The sequence below is a fragment of the Fusarium fujikuroi genome, chromosome FFUJ_chr01, assembly GCF_900079805.1.
Source record: "Fusarium fujikuroi IMI 58289 draft genome, chromosome FFUJ_chr01".
Taxonomy (NCBI): Eukaryota; Fungi; Ascomycota; class Sordariomycetes; order Hypocreales; family Nectriaceae; genus Fusarium; species Fusarium fujikuroi.
In genome coordinates, this window is record NC_036622.1 from 901,730 (window position 1) to 926,922 (window position 25,193).

Sequence of the window (25,193 nt, forward strand, 5' to 3'; positions counted from 1 at the left end):
TGCATTGCCAGTGCCATATGGCATTTCGGTCTCGCATCGTGGAAAGTAGAGTGCATCGGCGATCTCATGGGGCCTGGGCTTACCTGGTATGATATATAGGCTGGGCAGAGAACCGAGGGAAGTGGACCACGAATACTCAAGGGACTGAAAGCTATCCAAATAGAGAGCACTAACATATACCACCGAGTTTGGATGACATTCTTCACATAGACCAATGTAGGGCAGAATACCAATAACTAGTTTACAGAAGCTAAGGTAACTATGTCAGCGGAGACTGACAGCTTCGGGACCAGTGGCCCAGTGGCCCAGAAGCCGTAGACCCCGGCCGGCCGAGTTCCTCACTCCGACCAACGCTGCCGGTCTCCCCCAAGCATTGTATTGGATGAGTTGAGAGTGGGTTCGCTCGCCCACTGGCCCGTCACAGTGAGAACCAGATGTGGACTTGACCAGTTTGCCGTCGGCAAGAGTACGGGCCCGTCAATCATTTCTCAGTACTGACAAAATATGTTGGCGTTATTAATCCACTGCCAGTTGAATTGCCTTGTTGCAGCCTCCAAGAGCCACGATAACAGCCACAGCAGGCAATCTTGACATGGCTACAGAAAGTCAGCCAGCCAAGACACGAAGCGTTATTCTCCTTATGGATCGAGGTACAGTAGTGTGCGTGGTATACTGCTACAATCGTCTGATAACTAGCCTGATAGATAGATTGTCAACCAGGGAGAGTAAGGACAATAGCGTATGATTACCGTAAACAGAGGGAGTCAAACACCAAATGGGCTGCAGATGTAACATCGTCTACTCGATACGGGAGTCAAGGGATGCGGCCAAGGCCAGTTGACAGGTTGATAAGTTGGTGATAGTGATAGTCCCCAAGTCAATACGGCAATTCCTGGGCCCCGTGCCCGCAAAGAGCTCTTACACAAGGGAACATCGTGCACCCAATTGGGCCTCCCAGTGTTCGCATATGGCATTACCAACCAAGAAATCCAACTGTACATCAAGGGCACTAGCCCAGAGGGACGCCGACGAGTGCGTGGAGAAGGATTTTACTGCGCAAGACCACTTTTTGTCTGATTAGACCATCCTCTATGGAGTATGCAGAGTGGGCAGCATTTTATGATAGATCACTTAGAGCCCCGACACAAGGTCTCGACAGCTGCTGGGACTTGTGGCGCTTGATATGACACTCAAGACTCTGATTGGTAGGACAACCTGCGGAAGTGTGCCCGCAGCTCAGGTGAGACTATGAGGTTATAAATCTATGATGCCATAATGAGAAATGAAGAAGAAGCTCCAACAGCAGATCTGCTCCACGGTCTATCATGAGGGGAATTCAGCATTCTCATTCTTGGTCATTCTCGCACCACACGAGACAGTACGAAAATCCTTTCACATATACTAGCATCTTGGCACCGCACATAGTGTTTTTTCTTTTTACTTTGGGGGAGCTCGTATACTTTACGGGAGCAACGGCGCTGGAAAGCCGGGCCGGGGATGGATCTACCTTTGGGATAACGGGCTTGGCCTTTCCTCGGCGGGGGGAGGGCCCTCTTCCGTGATCCATCCCCATCTGTGTATGTAAGCTGAGGAGGAGCTCTTTGTTTGTCAGATCACGGGTCTCGACTCTTCAGCTCTTGAGTCAGCGGAGACGGGAAGCAGGGGAAAACCTGGTACGCATGCCTAAAGTGCTCCCCTCTTTCAGACTCTCGCTCTCTTGGCCCCTGGGCCTGAGTTAGACAGAGGCTAGGCACGGGAAGAAGTGGATAGGAACATGGGAGTACTCGGATTCCCGTCGGGGGCCCGTATGAGGTGCAACGCTGCTCGGTATGACCAGCCCAGTTCAGCTCAGGACAGGGCAGGACAGAGCAGGGCCTGGCAAAGAGACAGGACGAAAAAAGCAACTGACGATGCCGTATGACGAAAGAACTGCAGATGCCGGGTATGCAGTTGAAATGGCCCTGTACATGGTGTAAATGAGATGAGATGAGATGATGCTGCGAGCTGCACGCACTATTCGTTCACTGTCCAATACTGCACCGTTTCCTTAACATGGGATGCATATGTATAGTAGAAATGATGATGAACACTCTGTTTCTCATTATGGCCGAGACTCTACTTACATCCGCTTCAGACACTGCAAGGGCAACGATGGTGAAATCTTATGGGCAGTCAGTACTCTGGCATCTTCCGTTCGTTTAGCAAAAAGTATATTATTCTCCTTATAAAAAAATAAGGTTTATAATGATATATAAATTAGGAGTTTAAATTAAAAATATTATAGATAGTATAAGGCTAAGTTATTATATAATATATAGGATTATTTAATACAGTTAAGCCTAAGAGTTATATAAAGATAAACTATACTTTAGTAGGCCTTTAGTACTATTAAATTAAGATAAAAGTTATATTAAAATACTTATTAAAAATAACCCTTTTATTTTATATAGAGATATTATAAATTAGATGTAGCTAAAGGTATTACTAAAAATAATTTATTACTAACTTATTAATAAGAAGATATAATATAGACTTATACTTTAATGCCTATTTCTTACTAAAAAAGCTACTTAATTAAAGAAATCTTTTATAGATAAATACTATTATAAAGATAAGTTATTTTAATATAGTTAGTAGTTTTTTAATAAAGTTATAATTAACTGTATAGATAGTAACTATATTAAGTAATTATTTTACTAAGCTATAAGTCTAAAGACTTCTTTTTTAAAAGCTTCTTTTAATAATACTATAGGGTAAAAGACTTTATAAAGATAAAATCTAAGCCTATAGATAGCCTATAAGATATTTACAGATATTTTATAATGCAATTAACTATAATAAACTATTTATAGTTATCCCTCTTTTAGAGGATCTTAAATCTAAAAGGGAGGAAATAATAGGCCAGTATATTCTATCCTATTTACAGTCTTATCTTTCTAATCTTATTAAGAAAAAAGAGACTTTTTAATATAATAATACCTATATATTTACTTATTAAAAAGTTTAAAACTGGCTCTATCTTTAGGCAAGAAGAAGAGAAGTCTTTCTTACTAATTGGCCTCTATACAGTCCTAACCTTAACCTTATTAAAAACCTCTAGAAAGTCTTTAAGAAGAGAATATATAAAATATATCCTAAAATTACTACTTATCTAAAGTCTACTAAAGCAATTAGCTAGCTAATTATAGCTACAGAGAAGTTATAGACTAAGATTAAAGATAATATAGTTAAAAATATAATAAAATCAATACCTAACCGACTAAATAAGTATTATTATATAAATGGCTACTATATTAAGTATTAAGCTATATAGTTAGAATTTCCTTTTAATTCTCTATAGATTTATATATATATTATTATAATTAAATAAATATTGCCTAGTTAATTGTAGAGTAAAATGGTAGGGTGTAATTAAGGTGATTAGGGTATAATCGGGATATATCGGAACTTTTATCTATGCACTGTATAATAGCCTATGAATGATCGTTGCATGGTTCGTTCCCGGCAGCCGGTTTACTTATCTAAACGAGGTTGCAGCCAAAATGGAAAATGCAATGTAGATCAGATAATCAAACACAGGCCTTGTCAAGCTGAATTGCGATTTCGGGTGTAAGATGTGAAGGCCGCGATCGACGCCGGGTTCTGTACCCAGGAATCAGTAATAGTTGGACTTGGGTTGCATGAATTAGTTAGGCAATGGATGAGTAAATGGTTGAGTTGATAGTTCTCTTTGCCTCTGAGACTGTTGTCGTAGGAATGCAAAAAGAGGCGGTTGTGCAGAACAGCATGATTTGATGGACTACGGCGGTGGCAATGACGCAAGAGATTAGAAGGCTACTGTACGTAAATATAAAAAGAGAAGCGAAAAAAAGAAACAAACCCACATGATCTTGGTATGGGGGACGTGCTATTCTGTGCATTATATTGCATATGTCGATTACCTTGGCCTACAGTGCAGTAAGTACCTAGGCCTCGGGGGGCAAGAAAACAGCAAACCTTACCGTAAGGCGTCAAAATAAACTTAGCAAAAGTTATCCTAAGCTTAGGCTATATTGCCTAAGTCTTTTTGTCACTTAGGATCGAGGTCCTTAGTTTTCTTTTCTCCCCTAGCTAGGCTAGGTAATTCGACGCCTCCATACAGTAACAGGCGGGGTCCCTCCGTCAGGTGAACGTATCACATGTATTTGCGCGCCTGTATTTTGAGAGATGTGATAGATCGCGGGGAAAGAATGCGTCGAATTGGTTGGCAAGTCTGCTAGGCAAGACAGGGACAGGGACAGGGATATGACTTGCATGGCATTTTGTGGGGATATAATCAGGTAGAATGCCTGCCGTCGGATACTGCACTGCACTGCAATGCGAGAGGAGATAATCTGCTGAGTTGTGAGAAGTTACAGTGACAGCTCTGTTTTCCGAGGAATCACCTGTTAATCAATCTCGCAGGGTTACATCAACTGCAGTCTTGACAGCTGTTCAAGGATACAGACCCTCTCCTCTGTAGGTCCAGTTGAATCTTAATTCAGCTGTGAAGGTCACTGATGACGAATAGAAAGTCCTATGGACAGTTTAAGAGATGCTATTGATACAGTGCACACCTCACCTTTACGTACCTGATCGACCCCCTGTAACTTAGCTCCGATCTTGGCATAAGCCGTTAAAACAGGCTGCCTCCACAGAGGCTCACAAAGAGGCCTGTGCGCTTGGCACTCGCTGCTGTGCCACAGCCAATGACAAATCCGCGGAGTATCGCCGTCTGAATAATGTCATGTCACCAATCTCCACTGCCAGCCCTGCCAGCAGCAACATGCACATGCATTGCTAGTAACCAGCTGAGGAACGCAGCGTCAGCACTTTTTATTCCCGTCTGTCTCTCTCTATCTCTTTTCACTGTATGCCCATGATCGTCAGAGTTGAGGCCCGGATTATCTCGGCCGACGCAAACCCCGGGGATCCCGGAGCCTGGTTGTCTCGATGCTGAACCTGGCTGACTTAGCAATCTCGCAATGGCTTCGCTTCCATCTTACCAAGATGCCATCTCTCCCGACTGGCTGCCCCTAGTGGCTCCCTACATCTCTCCCAAGGACTATCCGGCCTTGTGCGGTGTAAATCACCGGTATTGGGACGTTTTTGCCCCACGCATATGGAGTCGTATCCCACGCTCAGACATTGTTACCGGTCTTGATGATGCAGAACATGGTGAGCCGCGAACTGAACAATGCCCTAGTCTCTTGTCCTCATAGCAGGAACTGATTAGTTTCATCAGATTTGGATTGGTTGATGAACTCTGTTTTCAACGGCGTCAGTCGGGTGAGATCCGAGACGTTGAGCCTTGTTCGAGTCTTTGATGCTCGCTCCATCAGGGGCACATATTCTCTCAGCATCGGTGTCAACCTCAATACGAGCTTGAAGAATGCAGTCAGGTTCTTACCAAACCTAATCTGTATTCTCATCGATGGCCATGAAGATCTTGACCCTTCTGAATCCTTCGCAGAGGTTGGCCATCAGATTCAACTCCTCAGCATGGCCGGTTGCCCCGTGTCACTATCAAACAAGTTCATCAACACCCTTCGCGGAATTGTCTATCTAGATCTATCGTACACTTCGGGGTCACTCCGTCCCTTATGCCAAGACGATGTGCTCCCTGAACTACGTGTCCTGAAAATCCAAGGCAGGGAGGTCGACGACACCACCGTCGAGAATCTAACCGCTCGATTCGGAACTCGTCTATGGAGCTTGGACTTGAGTAACAACAAGCTAACAGACCAGGCGCTCGATAGTATCGGGGCTCATTGTTTTCGGTCAGCCGATCCTCCCCCGGATGCCAACTTTGATGTCGAGGGTAAGCTGGAGTTCGGATGCACAACCCCTGACTTTGGGACTTGGATTCGCATTGTTGAGTCTGAATGGAGTGCCTCTTTCAGTCACCCAAACAGACATTTTGTCGACGCGCCGTTGTATGATCTTCACGATACATTGCCCCAAGAATGTGCGTCTAAACGACTGGACGGGAAGTTCCCCGTCAAATCAGATGCGGCAGACGCCGTTTGCCGGGGCCTCCAAGGCGAGGACCCCTATTTCCCGCCAGCGAGCTTTCAAGCTTTACGGGGGCTTACGCATCTCAACGTCTCTGGCAACAGGATCTCAGCCCTCGGCGTCATGAAGCTGCTTACGCTGTGCCGTGGGCGCCTCGAGCAGTTTAGCTGCGACTCGATGATGCTTGTTCCGCCTCTGAAAGGAACTATGGCCGCAGTGTGGTGGCCTAAGGCGGCTAAACTCTATGGCTTTTATGCTACATATACACTACGGCCCGTGCTGTCGTCCAACTTGCAGGTAGTCAAGCTACACCATTCAGTAGTGACTCAAATTCCCACATTGGAACTTGAGGGATTCTCCAGCATGGCTTGTCTGCACATCGCTGAGAATATCCTACTGCCGCGGGCTGAGATGGCCTTCCCCGACCCATTTGTCCCTGATATGAACCCACGCATCACCTCACTAACCCTTACACATATTCCGCGACGCTCGAGTGGCCCGCTGATCAATAGACTGATTTCCTTGCTAAAACTTCTCTCTGCGCAGGAGCGTGCGCTTTTTGACCTGTCATCTCGGCGGGGTCCCAGCGTCTTGGCCGGCCTCCGTCACTTCCGGCTCGAGTTCGAGCAGGATGCTTACGAGGGTGACGCCTATACTGCAGGAGAAATAGATGCTGAGGAACTGCTAAACTCGGGCGATAAGGGGTTCAGTTTCTTTGATGACGAGGCCAGCGGGCGCCCACGGCCCGTTCGAGAGCTAGCTACGTCTCCCCCTCACAAACGGGATCAGACGGAGTTTTCCGTTTCTCAAAGGGAGCAGGACCTGGAGACTGACTACCTGGATATAGACGTCTGGGTGGATGGAAAGTCCACTAGGGTCAAGGTATGGGTCGGCTCAGCCTCTAACGAGAGTAGCAACCCCATGCTACGAGACTATCGAGAGCTGGCGTTGCATTACAAAGTGCATGATCGTATCGGACCGGCCTCCCCTGCACAAATACGTGCGGGCGTCCCCTCTTCGGCACTCGTCTTTCACACAGCATGGTGTATGGCGATCATGCCCTGTCGGCATAGGCCTGCCGCCATAAGAGAGCCCACAAGGGTTGAGCTTGACGCGATGAAAGACGTGCTGTCTGAGCTAAAACAGTTTCGACTCCAAGGCAGGGCAAAATACCTCAAGCTGCAAGGCGAGTCTGCCAGCGGAACCTGCCCGCCTGGTCCACCTCATGGATTCTGGCTTGGGAAGCTCGAGGTTTCGACTCACCAGAGGGCGCTACGGAGCAAAACCGCAGACTATTGGAGATGAGCCGGGCGTCTAAACTACTGCCCGAAGAAATTATACGAGGAATACTCCGGACACTTCAAACTTTGTTTTATCAAATAGTCTGTCAAAGGGTAGGTTTGTGTGTTGGAACTGATCTTGAAACTTTTGATACTTTCGTTTTGACGTCGGGCTAGAGGAGACCGAACATCGTCAACGGCGCACTTGGCATTGAGTTTCACAATTATCTGATGGGGAAATACGCGGCTAGCATAGGTAGGCCGATATACACCGAATGAGGAAATTCCGGACATCGACATTTATTCAGGGATCGCCAGTTCAGGTGGCAAATTTCATGTCTCTCGTCGCTGAAACTGTCGGTTCTTCAGGATGCATAATTCGTCTTCTGGATTGACTTGATTATGATGAATTCCTCTTATGCTGCGCCTTGATGCAATCCAGATTTATTCCCTCATAGTCTGAATATTGACAGTCAGCTCAAACCTGACCATATTGTGACCACATTCCTAACTAAGGAGATGATGGACATTCGCTTGCTAGCCGAGGTATGGATTCCAAGACAGACTAACTAGCAGCTGACAGCTATAGCGAGTAACATCAAGTCAACGCGTCGTCCAAGATAGGCAGCCTCCTCATTGCAAATGATGCCAAAAGAGGGGTTCCTAACAAAGTGCCCTGCATTGCGTCAATGCATACTAGAGTCTGGACCCTCAGCTGACAGGAAAAAGTTCGCCTACCCATGGACCCTTTTCCCTGCCTTACAGAGAAGAGCCCTTGAGCATGTGCATCATGGACGAGAGGGGGGGGGACGGAGATGTTCTGCGCTGTGGGTAAGAATGTCTTTGACGGGTTGAGTATAGAGTTTGGTGGCACACGGCACAGAGAGTTGATCTTGACCAGTCCTTGGAGGGCGTTGCAAAGAGAGGGCCCGAGCTTACCTGGAAACCAGTAATCTGACCTGACCGTTGGATTAGAACCAAATTCTCCCCTTTTGGCTAAAAGCAGCGGGCTACAGGCACAAGGCACGGTAATTGTTAGAGTTTGGCGGCTTTGAAGCTATTCGCAACGGAGCCCCAGGTAGGAGTAGGGGGCCCAATACGAGCAGTGCATTCTTGGCGCTAGTGCAGCGACCCGAGCCGTAAACGTTAGCCTCACCAGAACGGTTTCCCGAATGGCTGGAAGACCTTCTCAATTTGGAATGAAGCTGAGTATTAGGGTTTAATTATCTTTCAGTTCAGTCTCTGCTCTATCTTGGATTTCATTTCTCTCAGGACCAAAACAAAAGCGTCCCCCATTCGTGCGGGGTGTGCATACTGCAGTCTGCAGGCTCGCGCTGTGGTGGTCTAGAACGCCCTGGACCTGGAAAGCAGGCCCAGCTAATGTGCGTTACAGGACAGTCTAGCCTCCAATGGGGCATAATTGCAATCTTTTAGATAATATTTCTGCTGCAGGAAGAATAAGGGGAATTCTGGAGTGTAACATCGCCTCGTTTTGCTGCCAGGGCCTGTTCCACGCAGCCGGGACGCAGTGCGACGGGCGTCGCATTGCGCGTCGGCGTCGCCGCGGCATCTACACTTTGAACCTGGTGTCGACGGAGGTGGCTGCCTGACGTCCAGGGATCACAGGTATCGGGGACCTATGGCAAAGCTCCGCTGCTCCCGAGGGGTTGGGAACGGACACTCCCGTTCCTTGCATGGTCGTCTAGTGAGCCGGACCCTCGGGTCTGTCGGTGCTTCCCTTTCCTTCTTCTGGGCAGAATATGCGGCTGTCATCGAGATCTTCAGCAGCTCTACGGACTATGGTGGTATTAATCCCTGGCAGAGCGTGGCATGACATGGGGAGTTGTCAAGCTATTGATCTCTTGCATACTGCAGCTTCGGCGAACGCACATGGGAGGAATGCACCATTGGGACGCAGACAGGATCAATATCGCGTGAGATGACAATACCTTGGAAAGTAGGCCGAAATTTCCTCCTTGGCGGATCGGTAAACCTCTGCTGATACTTGGAAGAGGTGGCAAAAAACTCTTCCATCGGCTTACACAAAGGCCTGCAGAGCTGTGTATGACCTGTCATTCATTAAGACACGAACTAGAAAAACACACGGACTGCTAAGGGGCCACCTCATATGCGTTATCACGCCACATGCATCTCAGAAATTCGTCATAATGGTCGTAAAGAAAGAAAAAGAGGTCAGCCTTGGTCCCGTCCGTGTGGGGCCGAGCTGAGGTCCGCCCGGGCCGCGGCTTTTATCGTACAGGAAATCCGAGAGGCGCCTAGGGCGCTCTGGAAATGGCACAAGGCTGAGAGATTCAACGACGATTGTATAGAATAAATGAACTATAGTTATTGGCTGTGGAACTGTATAGGGTAACACCAAGATATAGAAAGGCGATATGGCGCGGAACTGAGAGCGTTCGTGATCTACTGTTGTTGCGACAGAATATCAACATCAGCTTGGCCTATTGCAACCCTCAGGATAATAGTTATTAAGTTGTCTGTATCCGGTATCGTTTAGAGGCGTATCAGGCATTGTACCTAGTTTCCTACATATCAAGCAAGACCTCTGATCAGTGGATCTCACAACCAAGCAGCAAGGGATCATTAATAAGAGATGCCGATCTCAAGACCCCTTGCAATTAACTAAGATAACTAAAACAATAGTTATGATCTCTTGTTATTTGTTCAGAGAATTGGTTGCAGCCACTACATTACAACGGCCGTCGATCTATCCTCAGCATATTATACTGAACCTGTTACCTGCTGGCCGGATAAACACACGCGCGACGTAAGGGTCATACCAAGTCATGCCAAGCTGAGTCACCACATGAGTGAGCCATCATGTAAATTCGTCATTATGTTCAAGCACTGCATTTACGGAACAAAAGATCAGGAAAAACCCGTCGGACGCGGTGCCGAGTTCTTTTCCAGTCTTTTTCCGGGCCGGCCTGCGGTCCGCCGGAGTTTTACAGCTTCCGTCAGATCCCCCGGAATCCGACATACCACCTTTGTTGTTTCCCACAGAATGGAATAGACTTGGTATTCATTAGCAGTGATTTAGTCAGACTCAATAAAGTATAGCAGTAAGGTTAAAAAAAAGGCTATGGTTATAGGCTACATCGTTAGAGATACCTGACAGAAAAGGTGCACTCTCGGGTTCTATGGGATACCTAACACGGGTAGCTACCAGGCAAACGGGACATGGCTAAGAGACTCAACGATAACTATATAGAACTAAATTATACTATGAAATAGTATGAATGGTATTGGCCTCTGAATTAATGATATCACGATGTAATAGCTATGTGGACAGAGTTGAATGCCATAAATAACTTACTCACAAGAACGAAACTTCCAAAGACTTATAAGCTCAATATCAACACCAAATAGGTGTAACATATATATATATATATATATATGTAACCGGAAGTTTTGGCTGGCATCGATTGCTCAAACATGATCAATAATTGTAGCCATCTAAACTCATCACACAGTCTTTCTCGTGTGAATTAGAAGTTTCAAGTTGTGATGATCACAACTGGTCTATCGAGTTTGAAGCCATGGTTATCGGTAACCTCATGGCTTGCCCATACCATTTGATTCTACTCTCTAATTGAGCTTCCATGCAGATATGCTTGAATCGTCAAGGTGAGAAGATTACAAAGGTATTCCCTAGCTAACCTCTTGATGTGAATGTTGACCAAAACAAAGTCAGGCCTAATTCAGCCCCGTTCCCATGGCTCTAGAATCAAGATCTCTTGAGTCCGGTCACTACGGAAGAAACCACAATTGTTTCGATTAATGAATGCCATATACCCGGCTTGAGGTAGTAGCTATCTCGGCACCAGGCTTCCAGCAAGTTCTCATGTTTCGAAGGTGCATGGGCTTCAGCATGTGGTATACACTTCTTGCACCACTTTAACAACAAGGCCCCCTCACATGCCGTAAGATGTCTAATATTATAGAAGATTTCTTATACGGCAATGAGGCCGTCCAGTAGCACCTATAGTTAAAGGATATAATACAACTCGTTGCTAAGGATGGGATCATTACCCCCTCGGGGAGAGGCTTGCTGACATGAAGAAGGATCTCTTCGCAGCACGGGTTGCTGGAGCTACAATCATATAGAGTTTCCAGCTGAATGAGAGTCTCTCGTAGGGTGACATCTCGTAGGTGTCTTAAGTGCCCATCTAGGTCTTCCTCGTGTGCTCAATTCTAGGACGCGCGAGTCCATCAATGACTGGAAAACGGCCCTCTTGGAGTTAAGACTAACCCACTTGTTTATTTTAAACCGCAATTCAATCGTGTGCTGGAAATACATGGCCTATGACATGGTGAGGTCAAAACCATGGTTCTTGAATACAAGAGAGTATATTCTATCATCCTTATTAATTATGTTAATCAGACCTGGTATGCATAGAAAGGCAAATATACCCCGGCAAAGATGACACGCATACTAGGTCACAAAGAACGAAATATGTACTTCAAGCTCAAATAAAACCTGTGTTCATTTGATCTGGCACTCTCCAATGTTGGTGATCTTGTGGACGCCGCAACCTCCGACACTCGAGGCCACTCGGGCCTTTATGACGCGTCTTCCACCAAACTGATATCTAGATGAAACTGCAATGGATTAAACAATCAGATAGATGCCACATTATCAGGCGCGACACGGAAATGTGCCGGAGACAGTTATCGCTGCCAACTTTCCTTGATAACTACCCTAGACTGACACAGCTTCGGCTGTCGACCTCCGCCACATGCTTTGTATATGCTGCAAGATTAATCTACTGACTTGCTCAAACTATATTAATGTGAAGTTGGGCATCGAATTTGCATGTTGCTGATCGTGAAGTTCTGGTTGATCATCATTCGCAACTGAACGAATATACCACTGAAACCGTTTTGATCAGACTCAACACACGCGCAAACTTACTGAGTGACACATAGCAGATTGGCTATCAAGACTCAGAAGAACATCTTTTGAGGAGAAGCATTTGTACTGGAGCGAAGGACGCGAAATAAGAAAGTTATCGCGTCTCAAGTCCTCACGATGGATTTAGGATACTGTTCAGCGCCTGGACTAAGGCGCACACTGCACAGTTCCTTATGATTACCAACATGAATGTTCATCCCCTATTCATATAATTAAGTTCCGAAATAGAGTAGAAAATGCTAACATAACGATGGTCATGCTGTGCCTCTCTTTCAAGCAGACCAAGTCTCTTGTAAACCAACCAGCATCTACCAACTAACCTGGGTCAACACCACGAAGAAGAGTGTTACTCAGCACTAAATCAAGTACCTCTCGGCAAAAGCCCAGGTATGCTAGATAAAATAAAGTATTAAGCTCTTTGAACAGTAGAAATGGTGGTGTTTACGACAGTAAGCGCGTCTGCTGACTGTATTGGAGACTCCGAGCTCTGCTTATCCGACACTCCTTCACGAGTAATATTTGACCTCAGTGTCAGAAACACCCATCATCGTCAGCAGAAGTCCTAAAGATGGGTTGGAGCTGACGAGAGTTGATAAAGGTCGGATCTCTTGCGTGTGTATGTAGATTCTGCGATGACTTTTTCGCAGGAAAGTAACTCTTGCAATATTCATTATGGGAACTGGCGATGCGGAAACTTGAGTTGAAATGATTTCTGTGAGAGCGCTCGATCACTTTCGAGAGCAGTTTTGTGGTGAGGCTGTGCCCATCAGTGATGACAACAACAACACAAAGGCACCTTCGACAAGCGGTGATGAGGAAGATGTTCAGAAGAAGACAGCGCCGCAACTCTTCCACGAACTGGCAAAGGGCGACAATAGCTTGATTGCTTTCAATACCGAAAATGAACTTCTTCGACTCCCAGCAGAACTCCAGCTTATGATCCTACAGCATCTCACATTCGGCGAGGTCGAGTCTCTACGACGAACATGTCGTCTCCTTCGCTATACAATCAACAAACCTTTCATACGCGAAGTCTTCCCCAGCATAAAATTCGAACTCCTCTCAACGTGTTTTCGCTGTCTTCGCTACGACGCGATGAGAGATCATCTCATCCACGCCGATGAGTCTGACGCGAGATATCCTCTGGCTAACGAGTGTCTCGACTGCGTTTCTTCGCGAGGAGGTTTCGTCGTGGGCCGTATATATACCCTCGGAACGTTTGCGACTGTTTGTGTATGTCGATATTGTGGGTTTCCTGTTACGTCGGATGCGGCGTGGAAAGAGTATGAGTTTCATCGTGTGTGCTACAGGCGATATCGGATGATACTGCTGTACTACTTTTTGGTTGGCTGTGCGCAGAGTACGATTACCATTGCAGCAGCGTCGCTGTGTTGGAAGTATTACAAAAAGGACAAGCTGGTTCTTGGACCAACAGTGGTAAGTGAGTGAATGTAAGAGTAGAGTGTTGTGCTGACTGGCGTAGGTCAACTTTCTCATGGCGTGCTGGGTGTTCTGCTTGAGTATGGTAAGGGGCACAGAGATGAGAACTTATCACTGGTCTTTACTCTTAGAAATGAGTATTTTTGGGCTTTGGATTCCGCCCCTTACAGGTGTTGTTAGGACCATGGGGATAAGATCCGAGGGAGTTCGAGCAGCAGACATTGCAACAATCTTTTTCATTGCTTGCAACATGTAAGTCCAAATGCCGACAACAAAAGAATCACACTAACAGAGCAGGATATTTCGTTTCATCAACGTCCTTGGAAACACTCTCCTTGTCTCCGAATACAAGCTCTGGCGCCGCTACATGCCAAATCAATCAAGGCCAGCTCGAATCCTCAACAAAGTCATTGCATTTCTCATCTTCTGGACGTACCCACCAAGCATTGAGCAAAAGTTCCCGGGGAAATGGTGGTTCTCCAGACAGAATACTCAGGCTGGAGGTGTTTGACACGGTAGATGGTGGATGGTCTGGGGAAACGGGACTTGCAATCTGGGGTAGATCCGGAGACACGGAGGGCGTGGCGGTGACATTCTTCTATTGGTCGCTCAAGTTGCAGTCACTGCTTTTTTTCTCTTTCTCCATTTTCACATGAGATCAGATCAGATCTAGTTACGTTTTGTTGATCGTCTTGGGACATGGGTCTTGGAAGATGATGGGGAGAGGCTTGGCTATGCGATGCAGGTCACTTCAGCTCAACAACTCAACCATGCGCTCACGGGAGATTGGATAATGTTGCTAGGCACAATATCATGGCGTTGCTAGGTCTCACTAAACGTGCCTGTTTCACGAAAGGATTCTAGATTTGACATCCTTGACTTTCAGGAGATTATGTCGACGAGGCAACTCGGTAAAACTTGCTCATTTTTAAGAAACTCCTGCTATGACTACTTGAGCATCTCTTCCTAGTTGGCATGTTTCTTGGTCGTCGTCTCGGTATGGTTGCTCGCAACTCGGGGATCACGGAAGCCTTGGCTCTGATCACCGCGCTCAGCGACATTGCCTCCTCCCTGTCCAAAAGCGCCCTGGAGGGACTGCGAAGCTGACTGGTCATTGCTATTCTTGCTGCTGCTGCCACCCTTGTTATTTCTGTCGTCGCCGCCACCTGATTTATCCACTCTAGGCTGGTGTTGGTCGTGCTTCGTTGCGTCTCTCTTGGTTGGCGTGCCATCGTAGTTGCTAGCCACTCTCGTATCCTTGGTCTCCTTTCCAGACCCGTCACCAGCTTTCGATCCTCCAGTGCCAAACAAGCCCTGCAACATTCCACTGCCATGAGAAGTGCTCGATGTACCGGGCTGGTCCTTTGCAGACATCTCAACTGAAGTTCGAACGTTGGAGCCGCCAGCGCCAACTCCGCCACCTACTCCACCGCTGGCAAGCTTCTCGAGAGGTGCTGTGATGCCCTCTTTGCGGTTCGAGTTGACGTGGCTAAGCTCGTGGCCGCCTGTGACGGCATTTCCTCCAATGCCGGCGCCGCTGAGTCCTTCGGCCTTTTTGGCCTCCGCGCGACCCCTGCGGTCTTGCTCAGGTGTGGTCCCGGGCTTGGATCTGCCTAGATAGTAGACACCTGCACCGAGAGCTGCTACGCCTGAAATGATGGGAACTGCAGCGGAACCTTGTTGCCCAGCACCGAAAACTGCCTTCATCTTGATGGTGTTTTTGAGACGTGAGTGATGTTAGAGTGTTTAGAATTGATGCGTTGTAGAGCAATAGTTAAGAGGTCAGATGAGATCAATTGGACAATGTTTGGTGAAGAGAATGGATTTCTCCCTTCTGTTTGTTTTCTACTGTCTCTGTCTGTGACGTCGTTGACACAGTCATGACGGATGGGCTAATCATGATGACAGCATAGACGTGTAAGTCAATACCATAAACAGCAAAACGTCAGGGACCAGAGCAAGCCATGATGGATCATTTATCGATAATGATGAGCCCTTTTATTAGGAGACAAAGCCATTGAGTCTTGTAATCACGATGAGGTTATAAAACGGCGATTGAATGTGTAAATCATCATGATCGAGTCGAGTTGATAACATGGAACTTGTGGGCCAAATGCCATCAATGACGGCGTGAGTTGGTTGTTATTCACCGACCAATGAGATGACGAGTCTCGGCCTTTGGTTCTTCCGACAACCCCGGAAATACAGCACTGCAAGTACCGTATTTTTAGCGACCTCACTAAAAAGCGGAACCGCGATTTAGCGTAAGACTAAACCACGGAGCCGCAGTCAACCATTGTTTCCCCTCATCTCAGGGCGTTGCAGGGGGGTTCAAAGGGATCAGAATCTGGGGCAATGGGGAAAAGGGAGTTGTTCAAACTCAGACTCTGGACGTTCTTGGGCTTGGACGTGACGATCGATGGACTTTTGTGTTGAGAGTGGAATCAGGTGACAGTCAAAGCTGAATTGTGCTTTGACTGTTGAGATGCTCTTCGATCCATTGTTGGCAGAGATACAGCATATCAAGTGCTGAATTGGAGAAGAGGGTTACATTTCTCGAGTCATTCAACGACCGTTACAACGTGTAACTAACTGTTATGCTGCCATACAGAGGTTAAACGCCTTCTCGACAGCCGGTCTTGTCTCCTCTGTCAGCCAACTAGACTGGCACGCATCATAATCGACCCATCAACAAAAGCTTTCTTCTGCCAGACACTGACTTATACGTACCCTGCCACGTTGCCCCTACACCACTACAGTAACCTTATAGGCCTCCTCCGTAAATCTCATGTACATCCATTCTGTAGTGATATCCACTCATCTGGCAGCGGATCCGAAGTTCTGCTTCTTAGACCAACAACACGAACCCAACTCTAAGATGCACGGAGGTAGTACCAGTCCGGGGCCCCGGGGATCTCTGATACGTATCCATAATAATATACACGTTTGTTGGTCATTTCGATCCTTTCCCCAGACTGCAGTTTTGTAAGTGATCTGTTCTCGCTGTTGTGCTGTTCTCCCATATCTTGTCTAAGTCACCATGTCTTCCCCTCACAGCAACTCGGCTGGCCGGGGAATAACCCAAAGTCAATCTCGCCTCTCGATCTAGACTATCCTCAACTAGCAATTGACACGCGTAGAACATTTACTCTCCCCCAAAACGAATCCCCCCCCCCCGCCACAAAAATGCATCAACGGTGAGGCTGCTCCCTCCCTAGTCCCTGTCTCCCTCAGCCGGGCGAAGGGATCGTGTGGAGATGGTGGCATCTGGGGTTAGTAGAGAACTCGAACTCCAACTCAAGGTCTTAGCGCTGCCAATCTAAATTCCTCCCCCGCAACGCAAACGCGCAACGCCAAGCTGGGGTAGGATGCTACACTCTTTAGGCTGCGAGAGGTTAGACTGAGACAGGACTCGTCGAATCGGAGAGTTAGGCCTCCTTCTCCAATCCTGCTGTGGCTTTGATGAATCGAAGACATGCCTTGACTCGGATGACACGGCGCCAATGCCAACCAGGCCCAGGACTTGTGCTTCTAGACGGACAGGCGGGCTGATCTTCTTGACGCTCAGATGCCGTTGTTGTTCCTCTTCTCCTAGTGGTGGAGATCTGCGACTGGGTGGACAGTCCATACAGGACCTGGGGAAACAAAAGCAAAAGCAACATGAACCAAAGATGTAACATGGGGCCGGATCAAAGGGTGGCGCCCCTGTTCCGTGCCAATCTGGGGGACCAGGCTTGGCTTTTGAGCTTATGTCCCCGTATTGGCTTGCAATTTATATACATTAGGGGAGCTATGGCCTGATATAAGTCCGTCCCTGTCCCTGCTTTTGCATTGACTTTGTTGTCTCTCCTCTTCACTACCCTATGATCTGATTTCGATTCTATATACCATTGCGACTCTTCTCCTTTTCACTAAGAAAGATCAGTCTCTTCCTAACAATCTCCCATCCTGGACGAAATCACCATCATGGCCGCTACCACCGAGCACAGCGAGCAATTCAACGAGAAGCACGATGGTCTTAATGGCTTCGACCCTGAGGCTCAACGCCTGGAGAGCCTGAATAGGTTGCGAACTGCCCAGAGTGTTCAGATGAGCCCTGAGTTGTTTGAGAAGCTTTACCTTTCGCCTATGAACCAGGTCAAGGGAGATCTTCGACAGACATTTGGAAACCCTACACCTATGTACGCTCGTATCACTTCTCCCCATGCCGGAGTCTATTACTAACAACAATTACAGTGCTCTTGTTGGCTTCCTCCTCGCTTTCACACCCCTGACCTGCGATCTCATGGGCTGGCGAGGCGCTGGCGGCAGTGGTGCTGCCTCAAAGTACGTCTTAATCCCCTAACATCCCCTATAAACGCGTCTAACAATAGTAACAGTGCCGTCTACGTCTTCATGGGCGGTCTTCTCATGATCATCGGTGGTATTCTCGAATGGGTCCTGGGCAACAGTTTCCCAGCCTGCGTCTTCTGCTCCTTCGGTGGTTTCTGGTTCTCCTACGGTGGCACCCTCATCCCTGCTTTTGCTGCCTACGCCTCTTATGCTCCCGCCGATGCCACATCTTCTGCTGAGGGTCTTGCTACCCAAGGTTTCAACGCCAGTCTTGGTGAGTCTATCTTACTGTCCTAGCTGATGATCCTTTGCTAACGATAAATAGCTTTCTGGCTGCTCTTCATGGGTGTCTTGTCCTTCATCTTCCTCATCTGCGCTTTCCGAACCAACGTCGTCTTCGTCATGATCTTCTTCAGCTTGACTTTCTGCTTCTTGATGATCACTGCTGCCTTCTGGGCTCTGGCCGATGACTTCACTGGAAATGCAAAGCTCGCACAAAAGCTCCTCGTGGTATGTCCTCTTTTGCACTATACATCTGACCTCTTACTAACTTGTCTCAGGCCGGTGGTGCCTTTGGATTCGTAACATGCATGTCTGGCTGGTACATCCTCATTGCTGTCCTCTTCGCCATCGTCGACTTCCCCATCCAAATCCCCGTTGGCGACTTGTCCACTGTCATCAAGGGACACAGCGAGAAGGCTCGTCGTGCTTAAGCTGGATATGATGGGACTAATATGGAAAAGGGGTTGTAAGGAAGATACGCACACCGGGGCATCTCCTTGCTGGCGTTGGTGATGGCGTTGAATCATCCAACAATTGGAAATGGGTGGCCTCTTGTCCGACGTTCGGACTTTGAGATTCGAACTTGATTTAGTTATTGGTTATATCCAAAGGATCTAGTTACTTTATTAGCGGAAAAGATAGTGAATACCAGGGACGTTTCCCGTTATGCTCTGTACCACATTAACTATTCGTTTTATGAAGCAACTCTGGTTATTAGTTTTGGGGAGAATTCACACAAACTTGTGGGTGAAAGAGTGTATTTTCGTTGAGTTTATTACGCAGTAGATCTCCTTCGTCTTCCACCCAAAGTCACCGTGCGCTTACAACGACAATTAGAAGCGATACGAGGAGGAGTCTTACCATAATGCCATACATAATTCTCTCATTGTCAGTGAGCTTTAGAAATGAATTTACCAGAGAGTTCATTTTTTCAACTGGCCCCCTTCGACGCTACGAGTACCCGACAATGTTGTTCTTGGGCTACAAGTATTAACGTGGTTGGATGCCGGATTGAGGTTACGCAGTAAATGGCGACGAATAGTAATATAATCTAAAGATCATGATATATTGAGAATCAATTTAACTCCTAGACACCCAAGTTCGTAATTCTTCTTGAGAGGCTGCTTCTTACTCCAGCCCTTCCAATACAGGTCCAAACCCTCTTTAAGCGATGCCTTTCTTTCTAAGAAGCACCTTGACATCGTCTCCGTATCTCTCAAATCCAACGTTGAATCCTCCGCGCAGAGTTGGCACCCTAAACTCCTCACCAGGAGCAGCTTCAATGTCAAATGTTCGAAGCATAGTGGCAACAACAGAAAAGACGATATCAGTACCAAACACGCGACCAGGACACATATTACCCGCAACTCCAAAAGCTCTGACTTTGCGAATAGCACTTCCAGAGACTTCACCCGCTTTGTTGATGAACCGAGAAGCTTTGAAGGTCGCGGCATCAGGACCCCAATTGTCGACGTCCAAGTTGGATGCACACATTGGGAGCATGAAGATCTCTCCTTGAGGAACGGCAATGGGATCCGAGTCGGGGAGGTTCAGCATGAAATCATGGCGAGCGATTCGAGCGACTCCTGTCATGTGAAGACGGAGAGTCTCGTACCAAGATGCCATCAACCATGGGCATTCAGTACGAACATTGGCAAAGTCCAGACGCGGCTTGTCTTCCCCTTCAACGTGTTTAAGCTGTTGCACCTCATTGAGAATAACCTTTATCAACTCTGAGTCCGTCAACAAGTGGCGTGTGAGCCAGACTGCAAGAGTGCTAGTGGTTGCGAGGAGGCCTAGAGCTGAGACCATCTCAATATGATAGTAGTCTGGGTTGTTCTCCCAGTTGGGATCACTGTGGGCCACGACATTGATGCTGTGAGCTGTAGTTTGAACACGGGCTTCCCGGTGCTCGAGATGGAATTTGCGAAGTCTGGCCAGGAGGTATTTGCGAGAATTCCAGGCTGGGTTTGCTGTAAGCCAAGCGAAGGGCCGTCCAAGAGTATCGAACGTCTCGCTGAGTTTCCTAAAGTGTTTTAGTTTTTTTTATCAAATTCATTTAGGTAGAACTTACATGAACTCATTGGAAAAGTCTTGATCCATACTCCAGGGGTTGGCAACTCCCCAGACTGCACTCGCTGTAGCAGAGACAGCCAACTCAAACACCCAACGTCCAACAAGAATTTCATTCGCCTCGGGCATCTTCATCACACGCTCCCTAATGTTGTTGCTTGAGCGCTGATTGAGGGACACAATGTTCTCGGCGTGTCCAAACTTTTGTTTGTGCAGAGGCTGAGGGTTGTAGCCGAAGACAGCTCTGATGGTATCCTCCTTGAGACCAAAAAGGCGAGGACCAACGTAGACAAGAACTTGAGCAATACCAGTGTCATTGACGTGACGAGAGAGAACTCGATCCATGCTGGGATGACAGACAGTGATTCGGGCAAAGGGGATGTTGATTGTGAAGATAGGTGCAGTGGTGGATTTGATCAGACGGTTGATGTAGCGAGTGCTGTCGATGGTCAGGCCAAAGAGATGACCCAACCAGGGAACAACGCCGGACAGGCGGGGGAGATTGGAGATGGAAGGGGTGTCATTGGTGGAAGACTTCTCCTTAAGGGAGCTTGGAGACGAAAGGAATTGCAGAAGACGGCGAGTCAGTGCTGGGAGAATGTAGACGGCTACCGAGAAGAGTATGAAGGTGGGAATGAGATTGATGGTGAGGGAGGTGAAGGCCTGAGACTGGAGGATAGAAGACATGTTGAGTTGAATCAACACTAATCAATGATGTAAGAAGAGAGATAGAGAGATAATTGTGTAAGATGTAATGTGATAGTTGCCCTGATGAACCTCTCCTTTCGTCTGGCCATCACTCCCACTTATACAACTTCAAGATAGAACTTCTCAAATCCAAACGCATTCATCATGATCAACCTCAGGTTTCAGTGAGTCTCTCCACCACCAACCTCAACTGTGAATAAGCCCAAGGGCCTGGACTAGCAAACTCGCCATATCACATTCCCAGCTGCATCACTTATCACATGAATAATGCCCCCAAGACCATGATCTAACAAATTTTCGAGCCACACGTATCCAGAAAAGACTCCAATGCCCAATGAACTCGAAGAATCGTCATGTTTTTCGTTACACAGGATTCTAGATAGAGTTCGATATTGTTGGAAAGACATATATGCAGTTGGTTCCCTTTTCTAAAGGAGTGGGTGTACACGGCGATGCCCTCACTTGTGAACAACCCAACAGACATTCTAGATGCGGCGATACCTTGGAGGTTGTCAATAGTTCATCAGCAACGCCTAGGCTTGTACAGCCTTCTCTGACGCCCTTTTCTTACGTCGTTATGTCTCGCATATTATAGGGGGCGAAGGGGTTGGTGGCGTACGCATTTGGGGTTGGACCAACTTTTGCTGATAACATGGCAATACGGCGAGAAACGTTCGTCTGTGCGACCCTAATAACCGTTACGCTTTTATTTGACTTTAAAACGTCTAAGCTAAGTATATAGTTCTTCAGGAGACGGCAAGTCTAAAGTGTGTAGCTTTGTTAATAGACTTCTGTACCTGAGGCCAAAGACAGAAGCTGAAGTATATCACGCCCCAGACTACGAACCAACAGAACGGTTTCTGGAATCTCCGAATGACCCTGGTTGTGCGTAGCCATTCTGCTTTTAGACACCCTGGTTCGGGTTTCCCAGTTCCAAGTCTTTGGGTCATACGCTAATTGCACAACACCCTCTTTGTTCCCTCAACCCATGCAAACATATCGCCATCAAAAGTCTAGATCTACAACAAACAAACAACTTTCTCGGATCGGTGCGAATCCGGCCGAGTGTGACTCCAGCCAGGTCTTCGGGCGCCGAGGAGAACAACGCCAAGTATAGTCGGTGTGAGTGTTGGACGCCATGATTTGACCAGATGGGGGGATATTGTTCTACACTTCGGGTATTGTATCTTACGTCGATTAGGTAGGTGACGCTTGTATGGCCAAACTCATCGGGATCGTCGACGGAGGATTTATCAAACGCGTTGGTAAGGCTGCGACCAACGGTGGCGTGAATCTTTACTCCTCCAGCGGTGCACGATCCAGGGATCTACGCTCACATGAAAGAGGTCTCGTATATGGCTGCACAACGGTTCTAGACTTGATTGTATGTAGTGATAAGGCTGTATAACGGGCGTTAATTATAGGATATGGACTGGAATGCCGCTGGATGTTGGTGTCGGGTTTGGCTGGCTGGTGAAACGGGGGCACTGCTAAAGAATCAACTGGGCGGAGTGGCTCTTACATTATTTCCTCTCTAATATGACCTCTATTTGGTGAATAGATGATCCGGTGTATTGTTTGCGAGCTGAAGGATTCTATGCAGTTGGATGTTCATGTTTCATCCGTTGGAATGTTAAGTTGGGAGTCGCCTCAAGACAAAACACGACTATTGACAAACTGCATATGTCTGAGACATGTTTCTCAATTCCTTACTTGGGGAAAGATTGAAGTACTTTGTTGATAGTGTCAAGACTCCAGAGATGGCATGTCGTGTCTATGGCTCGTCTCAACATATTGCCTAGAATTTACAGAAACCGCTTGCTCAAGATACACATATCACATATGATAGTTTCATCAGGGCACCATATATTAGTAATAACTTATCACAAAATGAGCTTTCATACCCATAAAGCCTCAGTATAAAGGGGGCGAGCGATTTGAAGACGTGGTAATTTGATGAGAGGTACACTTTACCCAGTGACGCAAACTAGCCTCAACTATAGGAGACTGCCTGGGCACCATACGTTTACTACAAGACTCACCAGGTCATAAACTGTGGCTGGCCTCCAGAGTTTCACACGAAATGTAGATGCACATCAATCCCGCTAATGAGTATTCATGCAGTGACTCAGTTTGAAGAGCATTGGCCTCTGGATAGCAAGATGGATGATACGAAAAGGGCGCACTTTGAAGGGTTTCTCAATATAAAATTCATCGTACATCAACAAGGATTAAATATGATTCCATTGTTTGAGTCAAAATGTCTCCATATTGGATCCTTTTTGGCAGGGAAGTGACTCGAATAAAGTTTTTAGTGTCAAAATTGAACTGCGATAGCGGAGGCGATTGATAAGATAAAAATCACAAATATTCTCTCTCTCTTTCCCCTCCAAACGCAATTATACTCACTCAACCTCGCTTTTTCTCTCTTTTCCGTATCCTCTTCTTACTTAATAATACATAATCGCAATGGCTCTGCGACTCCCCCTCCGAGCTCGATTGGCGTCCTGCGCTGGCGTCGCCCGCCCTCGAATGGTCCGCCGAAGTTTCGCTTCGCTACCAAATGCCGACGTCGCGTCCGATTCCAAGAGCGCTGCCATCGTGAACGAGCATGCGCCTTACATGGTCGCCACATATGCCCGTCCTCCGCCTGTTTTTGTCAAGGGAAAGGGTTCGTGGCTGTGGGATGCTGAGGACCGAAAGTTCTTGGACTTTACAGCCGGTATCGCTGTCAATGGCCTTGGCCATTGCGATCCTGAGTTTACTCGAATCTTGAACGAGCAGGTAAGAAGAATATAGTTTAGATGGTGGAACTGAGTTGCTGACGGTTAATTGTAGGCCCAAACTCTCGTCCACGCCTCCAACCTCTACTACAACCCATGGACCGGCGCCCTCTCCAAACTCCTCGTCGAAAAAACCCTCGAGTCAGGTGCCATGCACAATGCCGCCTCAGTCTTCGTCTGCAACTCCGGCTCCGAAGCCAACGAAGCCGCTATCAAGTTCGCCCGCAAAGCCGGAAAGGTCGTCGATCCCTCGGGCGAGAAAGTCGAGATCGTCTCGTTCAACAATGGTTTCCACGGCCGAACTATGGGCAGCTTGTCCGCGACACCGAACCCCAAGTACCAGAAGCCCTTTTCGCCCATGGTTCCTGGCTTCAAGACGGGAAATTACAACGATGTTGCTGGAATCAATGACTTGGTCACTGAGAAGACATGTGGTGTTATTGTTGAACCTATTCAGGGCGAGGGTGGTGTTACTCCTGCGACTGAGGAGTTCCTTGTTGCGCTAGCGAAGCGATGTCGTGAGGTCGGTGCTGTCCTTATCTACGATGAGATTCAGTCTGGTCTCGGTCGAACAGGATCTCTTTGGGCTCACGGTAACTTGCCCAAGGAGGCTCATCCTGATGTCCTCACAACAGCCAAGGCTCTCGGAAATGGTTTCCCCATTGGCGCCGTGCTTGTTACGCAGGATGTGTCTGATAAGATGAAGGTCGGTGACCACGGCACCACATTTGGCGGAAACCCTCTTGCTTGTCGTCTGGCGCACTACATTGTCGGTCGTCTCTCCGACAAGCAGCTCCAAGCCGACGTTCGCGCCAAGTCCGAGATCTTCAAGAAGCGCTTCGCCAAGCTCCAGAGCCAATATCCCGATCTTGTCACAGAGGTCCGTGGGCGAGGTCTGATCCTAGGCCTCCAGTTGTCTGAGGATCCTACAGCCATTATCAAGGCTGCCCGTGAGCGGGGACTACTCATCATTAGTGCTGGCGTCAACACATTGCGATTTGTGCCGAGCTTGACTGTTACAGATGAGGAGATCAACCAGGGATTGGATATTGTGGAGGCTGCCATTGCTGCTACTCGGTAAAGATAGAGTTGGGTGTTTATGATTACTGGTTAAAAGTGTTTGATGTTAAGACGAGAGCGAGACTAGACAAAAGGCTAGATACCATATACTGATTTACGTTTTGCGATTGCCGTAAATATGAAGATGAGACGAATGTCACTTAAAAATTAAATGGAAGAGTTAAGTTAAGTCACAGGAGTTGGTATGAATATAAACGTGTTACGATTGGAAATCACAAAGTAATGGGAAATAGCATGTTAGAATGT

The 25,193-nt window shown here is 47.3% G+C and overlaps 6 protein-coding genes; 4 read left to right on the top strand and 2 right to left on the bottom strand.

The window, feature by feature from the left end:
- Nucleotides 1–5,003: 5,003 nt before the first annotated feature.
- On the top strand, nt 5,004–7,338 carry FFUJ_01787 (uncharacterized protein; the record flags this gene model as incomplete). XM_023574829.1 has 2 exons in its annotated part: nt 5,004–5,196; nt 5,264–7,338. The coding sequence occupies 2 exons, from the start codon at nt 5,004–5,006 to the stop codon at nt 7,336–7,338; spliced, it is 2,268 nt and encodes a 755-aa protein (XP_023423810.1).
- A 5,616-nt stretch (nt 7,339–12,954) lies between these two features.
- FFUJ_01786 (uncharacterized protein) lies at nt 12,955–14,200 on the top strand (the record flags this gene model as incomplete). XM_023574840.1 has 3 exons in its annotated part: nt 12,955–13,686; nt 13,733–13,941; nt 13,987–14,200. 3 exons carry the CDS (start codon nt 12,955–12,957, stop codon nt 14,198–14,200), a joined length of 1,155 nt encoding a protein of 384 aa, XP_023423811.1.
- A 455-nt stretch (nt 14,201–14,655) lies between these two features.
- FFUJ_01785 (uncharacterized protein) lies at nt 14,656–15,396 on the bottom strand (the record flags this gene model as incomplete). The annotated part of the gene is made up of 1 exon (XM_023574851.1): nt 14,656–15,396. One exon carries the CDS (start codon nt 15,394–15,396, stop codon nt 14,656–14,658), a length of 741 nt encoding a protein of 246 aa, XP_023423812.1.
- A 2,259-nt stretch (nt 15,397–17,655) lies between these two features.
- Nucleotides 17,656–18,734, top strand: FFUJ_01784 (related to Y.lipolytica GPR1 protein and Fun34p; the record flags this gene model as incomplete). XM_023574862.1 has 5 exons in its annotated part: nt 17,656–17,870; nt 17,926–18,015; nt 18,069–18,295; nt 18,347–18,531; nt 18,582–18,734. The coding sequence occupies 5 exons, from the start codon at nt 17,656–17,658 to the stop codon at nt 18,732–18,734; spliced, it is 870 nt and encodes a 289-aa protein (XP_023423813.1).
- A 733-nt stretch (nt 18,735–19,467) lies between these two features.
- Nucleotides 19,468–21,063, bottom strand: FFUJ_01783 (uncharacterized protein; the record flags this gene model as incomplete). XM_023574873.1 has 2 exons in its annotated part: nt 19,468–20,329; nt 20,378–21,063. 2 exons carry the CDS (start codon nt 21,061–21,063, stop codon nt 19,468–19,470), a joined length of 1,548 nt encoding a protein of 515 aa, XP_023423814.1.
- A 2,490-nt stretch (nt 21,064–23,553) lies between these two features.
- FFUJ_01782 (probable acetylornithine aminotransferase precursor) lies at nt 23,554–24,948 on the top strand (the record flags this gene model as incomplete). XM_023574884.1 has 2 exons in its annotated part: nt 23,554–23,868; nt 23,923–24,948. 2 exons carry the CDS (start codon nt 23,554–23,556, stop codon nt 24,946–24,948), a joined length of 1,341 nt encoding a protein of 446 aa, XP_023423815.1.
- Between the last annotated feature and the right edge of the window lie 245 nt (nt 24,949–25,193).